General features: G+C 40.5%; 1 protein-coding gene across 8 annotated transcripts in view; it reads right to left on the reverse strand.

Annotated features, from left to right (window-relative positions):
- The window catches only part of erc1b (ELKS/RAB6-interacting/CAST family member 1b), a 242,174-nt gene that overhangs the window by 27,387 nt on the left and 200,681 nt on the right, over positions 1–14,106 (reverse strand). For 6 of the 8 annotated variants that reach the window (XM_065265801.2, XM_065265800.2, XM_065265799.2 and 3 more), the window contains one exon: positions 7,707–7,805. In XM_065265801.2, the coding sequence (XP_065121873.1) occupies positions 7,707–7,805 (99 nt within the window). Of the gene's footprint in view, positions 1–6,227; positions 6,294–7,706; positions 7,806–14,106 lie in introns of all 8 variants that reach the window. The other 2 variants (XM_065255292.2, XM_065265802.2) reach the window with 1 other exon arrangement.

Raw genomic sequence — 14,106 nt, forward strand, 5'->3', positions numbered from 1 at the left:
ACTATGTCTAAGCACTAAAAACGAGAACATCTAGAATTTTAACAAAAGATCTGATGAAGCTCCGTTTAGTGTTGTGGCATATACAAATTTGGGCAAATTAAACATCAGTGCATTCATTTATGATGATTGCTTCTACAATGGATTGTAAGACATAGTACAACCATGATTTGTTGGCATGGTAGTATCATGCTACACTAACATTCACCCTTACTCTATTTTTATATTTTTTATCTTAAAATAATAGTAAACTCAGCAAATAACACAAGTTATGTTAACAGCATCCAAAATAATACACTGTAAAATTATGTAAAAAAAAAAAACTGTTGTTACTATGACTTAACAAATGACTTGTTTTAAGTCAAAACTTAACATAATATGTTGAATTGACTTGCAAAACCAAGTTGTTTAAACATTTTTTACAGTTTACAATATTTTTATATCTATCTTCTATATATATATGTTATCTTCAAGATAGCAACTCATTTTCCTAGAATTTGACAATCTTGGTATTTTATCAAATGGCTTGTTAAGGTCTCAAATGGAGATGATTTTTAATTTTCTTCTTTTATATTTTTTAGAATAACTTTTTTTAGTATTTTTTTAATCAAAGAAATTAATCTGTTGGCACAATTATATTTTCTTATTAAAAAACTGAGTTCATAAGAAACATGGTCACGTGTTTCTAAATGTTTGTAGAGTACTGTAAGTTTGAAAGTACCTTGGATTACAATTTAAATACCACGATAAATATTATGCATCGCATTATCATGGTATGACAATCTGATGCCTTTAATGGACCATAGCATCAGTTCTTGTGATCAGGGTAATTATATTAAAATGAGTTTTACATCGATTCTTTCCAGAGATAAAAGCCACTAGGACAGTATAACGGTTTAACACTAGATCCTTTTAAATGCATTGTTTTCCATTGGTTAGCATGTGTGGTACAAGTTTTCATATAAATATACTAGCTATCATATATATGAAACATGCAGTTCTCTGGAATAATCATTTATTTTTCACTGGAATTGGAAACGCTCAGACAGTTGCGTTATCAGTAAGTAGACACTCTAAAAATGAACTTGAGTTGTGAAGATTTTCCACAGCTCATGGTCATGGCACATTACTGAGTCGTATAACCAGCGCTTTCCCTGTCTAAAATCGAGAGAGAGGACGACGGGCGCAGCGCCCAGGGTAGGGCTCCTACGTCCGCCCGTTAACACATCCAAAAATGGCGCCCTGGATCAGGGGGCCAAAAAGTTCCGACCGCATGATCTCCGCCACAATGAGCCTCGAACTTTACTGTTTCAGCAGCTTGTGCAGAAATCATGGCTATGTTAGGTTCACTGGGTTTGGGAGGAGTTGTGCTCTTATTTATTATGTAAGTCCTCCGGTAATTCAGAGGTCAACAACAGAAATCCATATTTTTTATTTATTTCCATCTCTGTCTGATTAATAAAATAAATGATTTAAATACATTTTATTTCTATTCTCTGAGGATGGATTGATGGAATGATAGAGTAAAAAAAGCAGAAAGAAGAGGATTTTTCTTCCCTCCAGCATTCACCAGAAATGCTTTGGGTTAATTGACATCTTTAGACTATTTTCCTAGTTTACCCTCTGACATAGAGCAGGCGAGCAGAACCCAGCTGGCCAGCACGTCCTTGGGTTGCCTAGTTCCAAGAGGGAAACCAGAAACATGGATGCGCCATTAAAATGTATTTTTCTTGAGTGATGCATCCTGGGAGAGCAGGCCAAGACGTGTGGTTTGCTGAGACCTTAAAAAGCAGGACAGTCAGGCAGTGAAGCAGGACTGGGCAAATGAAACTGCCCATAAAAGCAACTCTATGCCTGAGAGAAAGACAGAATAGGGAAAGTGTGAGAAATGGTCCAAGATCAAAATCACAGCACCTTCACTTCTTCAACGCTAAGCGCTCTCATATCAAATATTGGTCCACTCTGCCATGTGATTATGCAGATGAAATCCAAACTACAATTTTTGAGTGTATCTTCCAACTATTTATGGTTGACATGGGAATGAGAATCATGAGAAATGGAATGTTCAGAGAGATAACTTTTGACATAAAATGTCTAGTGAAACAGACCTCCCTCCGCAAACACAGAGCCAGTTCATAATTCTCCATATCACTGAAGGAAAATACATACAATAAGGACTTTTTAAAAAAAGAGGTGGCGGGAGAAGTCATCGTCTATCTGGCTGATGTTAAGCAGAGTTCCTTTCAGGATCCAGTGGAGAACGTTGAGCCAAAGCCTTGACAGAGGAGAGATTTCACACACTTCTATACAAGCTCTTATAGGTGAGCTCATCCTTCATGACATCATCGCAACATTTAGACGCTGTGCTCTAAACTCTCTTCCGATTCAAATGTGGCCACCACAGAATTACAAGCTATTTATCGGAGTGGATTACAACCCGTAGACTCTCCAAGGGCAGCCATCAGTCTCTCATCAAGGAGAGAGGCTCAGATTACAAGGTCAGATAAAACCCGTTGCACGCACGCTGCCGCAACCAACCAGCTTAAATTCGTCGGAGGCTTGATTGGGTGGTAGTAATTTCGTTCTACCGCTTTCGTCTGCCTCTCTCAACATTCTGCACATCGGTGAGCAACGGCCATCCGTCAAACGACCTCTGACCCGTTGTAAGGAGCTAGGGTATGTTTCCAATGACACCCTATTTCCTCATTTCCTATGGCATGCTCTTACTCAGACATCAACAAATGGAGAATCTATGACTGATTGAGCCATTTGGGGTATAGTCACTCTCGTCTATTTCAGGGAAGCAGATCTCAGTTTCATGGTGCAGGAAGTAGGGCAGTATGGTTCAGGGGCTCCACAGAAACCCCAAGCCTGTGCTCTGCCAAACTGAGTCCCCCTCACAAACCGAGTCTGAGCGAGGGCCCCACCACTGTCTACCCTCCTGTCTGCACCAGGCGAATGGAGCCAGAGGCCAGTTTTATATTGAAATCATATGGAGGTGGGAAGGTTTCAACAACGACCCCCTGCAACTTCCCTCTTCGCCACATGTTTCCCATTTTAATCTAATTATAAATATTTGGACAGGAATCAGTTGGAACTGACAGAAAGAAAAAAGCCACGGTGGAATAAACAATGCAAGTACAAAAGGCAAATAAGAAAGCAAACATGCGTTTTCGGTTCGTATTAATGGCTAAAACAGAGCTGTCGAAAAGTTCCCCCTCTGACCACTAAGCCATTTTCTCAGTCAAGAAAAAAATATCCAAACTCCAAGTCAGCAACGGGGTCTCTGTTCTTCCACCGCGGGGCGGGGATCGTTTTAATAATGTGGGCGAATGGTGGGTGGCTGTGCTCATGGGACGGGTTCAGCAGAGGTTACACCTTAGATGCTCCAGCGGGACGGGTACCCACTGACCCCTGGAATATGCTAGCAATTGCCAAGCTCTGTTTCACAGTTTTCCATTGAATTGCACGTTCCAAACGGTTAGTAATGTCTAGGGTCGCCAAATAGGGGTGACACGACAATTGAGTCTTCATTACTTTTTTGGTCTGCATACTAACACCAGCTTTGGCATCATTTAGGACGTGAGTCACTTTAAAAATAACGTCCATGACAAAAGAAGGAGGGAACGTGGGAATAATAGAGGAATATGCAGCCTAGATGAAAAATTGACCTGTTTTGGTAGAGTGGTTGAAGAAATTGGGGGTGGAGTGATGGAGTACACTGGCTTGCTACTCTCCCTCTTGCAGAACGTCTCTCATCAGGTTGTGGGTCTTCCAATGTTCAATTGCTGGCTGCGCTCTATAATATTTCCCGCGAACATAACCCATCAGTCAAGTTTATGGTGGCCACCACATGTTTTCCTCACTTCCTCCAGATATTCAGGTGCAAGTGAAGCTCAAACAGAGAAAGGAAAGGTTTTAGATGTTTACCTGAAAGCAGCGTACAAATTATGGATTGGTCACGGTGACCGATAAATGAGGCCAACTACCTAGCTTTTAGGAAAGAGAGTTCTTCAAGTTTTATTCCACTGTGCAGCTGCTGGCTCTATATTTAAATAAAAATGTCTTATGTAAACGCTCTCTAAGAAATGTGCCTGATTGGGGTCACCTGAACCCGTAACCGGCCTAATTATACAAGGCTTCCTGTTAGACCGATTAGACTTGCACGTAACTATTATAAATAATCTGTGCCAAAAACGGGAATATTTCTACAAGAATGCGAATCTCAGACTCACTTACTCTTTGGGTGTGAGTTTCGAAAACTCTCCAGTTCTGAAAAAAACACACGCATCATCGCATCACAACAGTGGAATGATGGAAGCAGAGAAACACCAAAACAGAAATGCATCAATTATCCACAACACCAAAACATATACGGGAACAGCAGCCGGAGATGAAATGAGAAAATGAGCAAAACTCTAAAGAACAAAAACAAAATCAGCCATACAAAACAGAGTCAAGGGCCAGAGAGCGTGATCTGTAAATACACTCCTAGAGATACACTGAGCAGTCAGATTAAAATGAACTGCAATTCATCATAGCCAAAACTGATTCCAGGGTTGCGGTAAGTCTATGTGGGTTATCGTGCCAAACGGGGAGCAATTAAATGGGACTCGACCACCCACAATTCAACATGAAGGAGATCAGAGTCATGTTGAGATTATTACCCTCTCTAATCATACGCTCGTACGTACGAATGCAGTTCCCCCACCTTGCCCTTACAACACGGTTCGAAGAACACGGCTGCCCTTTATGTGAGCTTTAATACATTCAGAGGCCTAGAGGTCTTGATCTCCCCGGCTAAATGCCATTACAAGTTTGACACGGTCATATGATACGTGGAGAGTGACTTTTATGTTACGGTTGCATGTACAGTTTGGGTGCAGGGGACTATCGAAATTCTTCCCCGAAATGTACTGGAGCGAGCGGCTTAGTGGTTTTAGACATTAAGACCTGCAAACGAAGTAAAAACATTAGCGAAAGGGGCCAATTAGTTGGCTGAAATAGGACACAGTGTATGTGGGCAGCTGTGAGATGAAACCCCCCTCTTTAAACTGTTGAGACCCTCGGCTCGCACAATCCCGCTCTGTTCTCCGGCACTCCGCTACGCCTAATTGCTCTCGCAATATATGCGCTTTACTGCATGCGGCTGTTCATGCGACAGACATGCCTGTTATCTGCGGGCTGCATCGACAGGAAGCGACTCGCTAATTAATTACGGTCAAAAACACCACATGGCATTTAGCATCATCATGGGCATGAGGTAATCGGCCTAATAGGTTAAAGCAGAGGAAGGCAGGGTGCCAGGGAGATCTCCGATGATCGAATGCGTGTGTGTCCCATCGCTGAAACATGTGGAGCTCATATGTATTCTACAGTCTATCTGTTTCCTCAAAACCATCCATCAAAATTGGCAGCGCGGAGACAAATGTGAGAGTGTTGTTGTTTTTTGGCGGGAAGAGGCAGAAAAAGAAGGGAACAGTCAAAAGGCAGACGGGTCGAACAGCTCTGTAGCTGTTTATGTAAAATAATAGAGAAAAGACGAATGGCCTGCATGACACAAATCCTGAATAGGACTTTTGCAAGGTACAGAGAAATGTGCCATTTCAATTGTCTTTGGAAATGATCGGAATTAAGAATTAAAATAAACAGAATTATAAAGAGCTTTAAGGAACTGCTCACCCTAACAATAAAAGATTCGTCATTATTTTCTTATCCTCTTAGCCTTCCAAATAAAGCATCATAAAAGTAGTACAACATGAACTGGATCATTGAGTCATAAGAGGAGCATGAAATTTCACCTTTGGTACAAAGGTGCCTCTGTGGAAGGACACGAGTGAAATGAGGACAATTTCCATTTTTAGGAGAGCAAATCCTACATGAATAGACACCCAGGACCATTTTAAAATGAAAAATGCATAAAAGCTATTAGACGTGTTTGAAAACTGCAATTCAGTGCATTGACAAATACTGTTATGAAGCAAGAAATAAATAGTACTTAAGTTAAAAGAAAAAATCACCAGCAACAATATTTATACCAACATAAGGCAGACAAGAAACCAGACATGAAATAAAAACATCAGAGCAATGAAAAAGAAAGTAGACAAAACAGAGAAAAGATGGGTTGAACTGAAAAGTGTTGGAACAGAAAACAGGCACAAAAAGTTAAAACGATGAAATCACGGAGAAAACAGTGGTGTAGCGTCATGCCCCATTTAGACATTTCTCACCCTTCTGAACAAAATGGCTGGGAGAGGGCATGCGATTGGCTATGCCCAAATGCCCTCCTCATCGTCCTATTGGTTGAAAATGAGTGCAGTTAATCCACGGCAGCATAGGATTAAAGAAAGAAGTTATTAGTGAGAGAGAAAGAAGGTTATTTGTTACATACTGTACACAACAATTTTCCTTTGACAAACATGCATTGACATAAAAAGACAACAGTGCTGGAGCTGTGAATCTGTGCAGTGAATCAAAACTAAATCTACACCCCGCGTCTATGTTGTAAAAAAACGTAGAATGTTGAGTCAAAGAGCAAGACACCACTTTCCCATTAATTTTTCAGTCTCTCAACAGAGGGTTAGGGTTGATTAGTTAGTCACTGAACCGGAGTGAAACCAATCATTAAACGCAACTGCTTTCAGCCCTAAAATTGGGTGCTGTGCTAAAACAGGACTGAAACCATAGCCGTATGAGCTCAAAATGAGTAACACACGTGGCCTCGACCCCGTCAGTCTGGATGGCTGTGGAAAATACCTTCATGAACAGCGTAGAGGTCTCTGTCGGTCCCAGTTCTGCAATCGGCATGTTTAGGTGATAACAGTGTGATTGGGGAGATCTGGAGTGGACTCAGGTGTTGATGTGTGAGGGTGCTTTTATTTCAGTTGGAAATATGTGAGAGATGAACATCACAGGAAAATGTGAGCTAAGTGTTTTCTTGGCAATCGGAAAAAAGACAACGTAAAGGGGATGTGACAGGGAAAAGACCAGAGAGCAGCTAGTGCGTTAAGATCCAATAATGCATTTCACCGACTGAGTTGGGAATACCATGATCTATACTAAGGTCTGAGGGGAATGCTGGTGATAGATGCCTTTCATTCACCATATGAATCAGGATGCAATGCTTGAGCTGGATTATTCCAGGAGTCCGTGAACAGGTAATGACACACTACGTTTAGCGCATTAAGTCATGTCATAACAACCAGTGGGATTTGTGCGCTTCCTGGGAGAGCTGGGACTTGGGAATGAAACCGGCTGTTCTTTCTCTTTGAAATTCACTCTATTCATTCTTTATCTAGTCAATTCAGTCCTCTTTCTCGCCTTCTGAACTAATTCCTGTTGGACAGCCATCCAGACTAAAGAGGTTTAAGATGGAGGAATCCAACGTTTAAAACCAACAAAGGACAAAACCACTTTTTCTCAATCATTCAGTGTGGCCAAACTCTTCCAAGAAAATCTGTGTATGGGGGCACATTCATGAATGAGAATGCATGCAAGTTTTTTGCAGGCACAAATAGATAAAATAATACACAAATTAGCGTCAAGGATACAGTATGTGACTAAACCATAAAGTATTGTCCTGCATTTTATGTCCGGCTGCAATGGTTTTAGGGCTTCATGAGATATTAGAGAATGTGTGTCCCAAAAACCTTAGCAGTCCGGCACAAATCTACAGTGCAATCACATAATGAACTTTGTCATTGGCTCACCTGATCCGGAGAAGGTTTGTGATTGGTCTGGTCAGAATTGGATTCTTTATGGTGCTCATCCTCGTAGTTATCAGCCATCAGCTTCATTCGGTTCTGCGTCTAGAAAAGATACAGTTCATTGTAAACTACTGCCAAAACATACAGACTTTTTTGGACTATAAGCCTGGTAGTCTTGGGGCTTGGGTTATCAAATCTCCATCTCAGTCCGTGCTGTTAGGAATGGAAACTTTATCTGTATGAACTCAATTACAAGCATTATAAGAAGCGATTCTGATATTCCTTTTGATAGACAGAGTATTACTTCGAGCCCTACAGCAAAAAGGGGATCACATTGTATTCACGCAAGTCTCAGCTGTCAGCTGGAATGGATTTGAAAGAGAGCGACGGAGATCTTTTAAGCCCAGAGGGGAGGGGTGTGAAAAAGCAATAACAGCGAGAGAGAAAGAAAATGGTGCAGATGTAGAGAATAGAACAAAACACCAGGTTGTCTAAAATATAAACACACATGCACACTCACCTAGCCGCTCGATACAGGAGACGTGCAACCTCTTTATGTTGAAACTGAAACTGTATTTTAACAAGTGCCCTAAGGTTACCCTGTCTGACCACCTTGTAGATTTTAAGTGCATTTGTTGGAGCCGTGGGCTTGTGGTTAGGTACATGTTCTGACACATTGAGCTATGGTGATTATATGGGTGATGCTAGTTTGTATCTGTCCCCATCACTTCCATGTGTACTTTCTTTCTCCTTGTTAATTTTGATGCTTAAAAATATAAGAAAATTTATTGTCATGAGCACTAAACAATACTCAAATTTGATATCCATAATTTTTCTGGTTAGCTGACTGTCTATCTAGGTGCCCCAGAAACCCAAGAGCAACATAAATAAGATATGAAAAAAATCAATTAGGGAATGCAATTCAGGGAGCGTGCCCACACCCCGTCCTTCCGGATTCTTTAGCCGGTTCCCTGCTTGCTCTCTAACCAGAATGTGATGGTTGGGCTCATACTGTTTGGTTTTCTCACCCGCTTCCCTCTAACCCCAGCACCCCTTAGTTACAGTAATAAACACAGAATTAACTGGCAATGGGGTTTAAATGGTCCGGGTTCAACCCAGTCGCTATGCTCCACTGGGTCAGAATTATGTCTCTGTAAGTGGCCTGGGTAAGAGTTTGCGTCCTAATGGGGCGAGTGAGTTGGTAGTCCATAAGCCAGATTAGGAAAATATAAGTTTGGAGTGTCATGTGTTCTGTGTGTCACAAACAAACAACCTTTACCTGGATCAGCTACGAAGCTTACATAACCCTGTAGGTTAAAGTCTTAATGTTTTGTTTGAGATCAACAGTAAAGTTTAATTTAAATTATTTTAATTTCAATATTTGACATGATCTATTCCTTAAAAAAGTAAGTAAGGTGTTACTTCTGATGTAATTGAACTAAATACTGTGTATGAACTGTAGATCAATTATAGGCTATACAATACAATAATTCAAATCTAAGGTTAAAATGCATGTTTATTATGTATCTTTTTCTCTCTATATCTTTTCATCCATTTTCTATTTCCATTTATGTTTCCAATTCTCGCAATTAACTGGTTGGTTGTTAGCATTAATCTTTATGAGATATTAGCTGTTCATGAGTACCCAAAAAGCACATAATCAATGTCTGATTTTGCAAAACCTTATTCTGCATCCTTAATTCTACCCAATTTTTAACAATACTTAAACTTAACGACTACTTTATTAAGTGTTAATAAGTAGTAATAATGAGTACTGTATATTGAGGCAAAAGTAGTTGATAGTAAATAGTAAGAATTGGACCTTAAAAAGAGTGACCAGAATAACTGATGTACTTTAATATGATTTATTCAAGCCGTTCCAAGCCTGTCTTTGTATCATTTCCTAAATAGGATTAAGAAAGTAATTAGTAATAAGTAATGAAATACTTTTTTGTAGAGAGTAATTTGTACAGTTATCTAATTATATAACTGAAGATGTAATTATTAACTAGGAATTCATTACTTTTTTTTATAAACTCCAACACCAACACTGGCCTCAGTCAGTAATAAAGTAAAGAAATCAAGGTTATGTTTTCCCAAAATGCTCTTTACATTTTGTAGGAGGATTTTATGTAGAAAACAGTTAATCAGAAAAAATGACTAGCTAGTTTTTCACAGTAAAGGTTACACATAAAGCAAATGTTCAGTGGTCATTTTAAATGAATAGCTCAGCCAAAAATAAGACAAAATTTTCATTTTGGGCGAACCATGCTTTTATGGGACAGGACTGGGGTGAGAACATATTTTCGTCTCTGTGCGCGTGTGCCAAATACGTGTCTGTGCCAACCACATACACAGGATGAAAACGTTGTACACAAAACACCCACAACATCAACATAACGCCCACTAGATGCAACGCTACTGGCTGCCTCTATTTTTTGTAGGCCGGGCTTGTTCTCTACCTGTTAACAAGCCACTTACTCAGAGGTTAAATAAAAACACTGAGCAAACAACTCCTGGGCGGCTCGCAGACACCACAGAAGATGCATTTAACGTGGGGGAGAAGAGGCCTGCAGGCAGAGGGGAGGCCATTATAGCCCCAGAAAAAGAGCAACATTTTAGATCAACTGTCACTACCTCACGAGGAAGAAAATACCCCATTCAAGACAATTTGTTCCACATGCTCAGAGGGTTAGTCTGAAGGATTCGGGGCGAGGGTTCGGAAAGTCAGAATTAAGCTCTCGGGTTTGTAGAATGTAAATCCCCAAACTGGTGGAGAGCACACAAATGGTAGCAGGATGAGAGAAAGTGGGGGAATGATTTAGTTAAGTCTGCTTACAAGAGGCGCTCGTGCACGGCTTTCGTGGAGCGAACGCACTTCGTACTTTTCCTTTCCTTGAAAGTTTGAAAGGCAAAACATGCACGATGAAAAAATAAACTGTAAAAACAAACAGTTTGCCCTAAAGCTGTAAGATTTTGGGGCCTGGGGGCCGCGGAGCATCAACAGAGGACTCTCTAAAGGTGATTATATCACTCGTTTACTAAAGGAAAAACCTTTTAATCATAGAAGCTTGAAAGTTATTAAATTTCTGTCATCACGGTTGACTCAAATGCAGAGGAATATGAGTAATGATGTCTTATAGTTACCGATAAACCATCCTATATTCTCAAAATATCATCATGCTCATCCATTGAAACTTTGTTTCCTCCTTACATACAACCAAGCACTGCTGTTGGCAATAGATATTAGACAATCTGTCTTTAGGCACTGTCTTTAAAAAGTAAAATATTATAAATTTTTATCAGTTCCTTGTTCATAGTTACAATCAAGTAAAAATTCATAAAGTCATATGATTAACCTTTACGTTGCCTTTTGTCAATACTGAAGCTTGGCAAACTCTGGTCATAATATGGTTACTTGGTAAAGAACGACATGAATATTCTTTATCTCCGTTTCATTCAACAGAATAAAGAGAAGTTTCATTTTTCATTCAGTCAAACCGAGGAACCATTACAGGGTTAATAAAATGATTTATGAAGCAATACAGCAAATCTGCCATAATTTTCCTAAAACATGTCAGTGTAGCTTAAACATAACTATGCAGAGTTCCCTCTGCCTTCCCCTTCAGGGGTGACCGGCTCCAACCTACCGGGAATGAAAACAGAGAGATGATTTTCAAAGGGGACTGCAACTGCTCACTGCAAACTGTCAAACTCATGTCTCTGTTTTGAAAACAGGTAAGGGTTTCTATACATTCGCCACTCTCCAAGCGGAAGAGGCCCTCCGCTAAGAGATAAACTCATTCCAGAGTACACGATGGAGAGGAGACAAATTGCTACAAATGTCCATGTGTGCCCTTTGACCCCTGTCGATGATCTAGCCAATGACATCATGTACCCTGCGTCAGTGTAAGCGACTTAACCTCCTGGATTTACTTTGGCAGAGCGTTCAACCTTCATACAATCCGAGGCAAGCCCGAGACGGCCTTTGAAAACACAGTACGGACAACAGAAGGGGGGAAGGAGGGAGGAATCTCAGAGATGCTGAGGTTGAAAAGAAGAAAAGGGATCCAGAGGGAGGTGTATGGGTATGTATGTGAAAAGAGGGAGGTGTGGGTAAGAGTTTTGGGAAACCAGATCTCCTCAAAGCGCCTGAGGGGTTCTGAAGAGCTGATCCCAGATGGCTACAAAACAGGGAGGCACACTCCGAATCTAACAGCTCATATGTGAGCCATAAAGCAAAGACGAAAGAAAAGGTGGTTGGTGGTGGAGGAGGAGAGAAGGAGATGAGGGAGAAGGTAGCAGGGCAAATGGCATCGAGATACTGTAACAAAAAAATGACTACAGTATAACTAAATAATATTACATAAAAATTCAAGATCTGTTTTTTAAAAATCGCCTTAAAGCATGCAGGACCTAAAATGACTTAATACGATTAAGCATACATAACACAGTAAGAGTTTTTGGTTCATTTCAAGTTGGACATGGCAAAATTAATGACTTGCGGTTCAGTACGTGAGTAAGATTAATTCAGTAACCGCTCCGACTAATTCGTCTGGGAATCACACAACATCATGCTACAGGTTTCGTGCTGTAGGTTCAGTAGTGGCACAGGAAACACTTTGGACGTTATTAACGTGGTGTACTATAACCGGCGGTTAAAAAACATAAATGGAAATACTCCGTTCCCAACCCTAAATTGAAGGAGGTCGGACATCGGGAGAACAGAAGGCTCGAAAGGAATGCAAAAAGGAGAACGAAATGTGCACGAGCTAGCAGGCTAACAAGCAGACGGGTAAGAGAGACCCTGTTAAGAAGCCCTCCTTAATTGTAGGAGCCCCTTACATCCATGTGTAATAAAATTTACCATGAAACCAGATCCCTGTCTGAGTGGCTTATGGCGAGGGAACCGGTGTGTGTTTGTGTATTTGTGAATGTGTGTGTGTCACGGTGGTTCAGGAATCCAACATATGGGTCTCTTTCTGTTATTTTCCCCCTTTCTTCAGGACCTCACTTTCTTCCAAATTCCTTCAGCTACAGGCAGTGATATGGACTTGATAAAGCCGAGCGGATGGGGGAACACACACCAAGTCCTGTTGCCTGAGAACGCTACAGCATTTACAAAAACGCAGTACGAGCGCTCAAGTTACTGCCGTCGGCAACGAACGAATATAAAAGCAAGAAGCGGGAAGGTTTCTAAGTGCCACACTTTACCATTTTTCGGCATCGCTTATTCGTATGTTTTCTCACTTTTCGTGGCATACCTCGGCCCCCTTTTTGTACTTTTTCTTCTCCCTCTCCGTGTGCTCCGATAATAATTGCCAGGAATGCTGACCTCAATCCTTTGGTTTCTGTCCCAACTGGAGTGCTCGTTTGTTCACTTAATCTAATCACATTCACAATTATTCTACTTCTCCGCCATTATCATTTCTCCTGGATCCCCTCCCCCGTCTCAAAAATGCTGACATGCTGCCAACAAACTGAAAAATTGAAAAATGATAAAGTGCTGAATCCGTCATAGCTCTGAATTCGGTGCAATATCAAAGGCCTTTTTGTGAAGCTTATAATTGAGATCAAGGAAGTAAAACGTCATAATAGCAGTCCTTCCTACATCTCCATAGTCTATACATGTACCTACAATCCCCAGAGGGGACTCTTCTTCCTCTACTACCATCATAGTTTTAAAATATTGTCGGTACAAAAAACGTCTCTATAGATTTTTTTCAGTGATCAGTTTTTTTTTTTTGCATATTTTCTTTCCATATTTGATTTCGCAAATTTTTTCATAAAATCCCTATAATTTAACCCCCCCATGTCATCCAAGATGTTTATGTTTTTTTGAAAAGAAAAGAAATAAAGTTTTTTGAGGCAAACATAACAGGATTTTTCTCCATATAGTGGACTTTATTGGACCTCAACAGTTTATAGTTTCAATGCAGCTTCAAAGGCTCTAAACAATCCCAACCGAGGCATAAGGGTCTTATCTAGTGAAACATTTATAACTTTTGCAAAAAAAGGTACTTTAAACCACAACTTCTCATCTTGCACTAGCAGTGTGATGCGGCAACATAACCTTACTTATTACCTTATCACATCGAAAGGTCACGTGTTACATATGTGAAACGCACATTTACGGACCATTTTAGACAATAAACTGACACAAAGGCATTAATTAGTATCATTCCACATACAACAACATCAGAATGGTCCTCTTTCTCCACACTTGTAAACACTGAGCGGTAGTTTTGCGTACGTTATACGTGACCTTTCAACATAATTACTTAATACGCGAGGTCACGCTGGCTAGTCACACGGCTAGTGCAATATGAGAAGTTGTGGTTATAAAGTACACAGGTTTTTTTGGGGGGGCAAAAATGAAAATTATTTTGCTAGATAAGACCCT

The sequence above is a fragment of the Paramisgurnus dabryanus genome, chromosome 1, assembly GCF_030506205.2.
Source record: "Paramisgurnus dabryanus chromosome 1, PD_genome_1.1, whole genome shotgun sequence".
Taxonomy (NCBI): Eukaryota; Metazoa; Chordata; class Actinopteri; order Cypriniformes; family Cobitidae; genus Paramisgurnus; species Paramisgurnus dabryanus.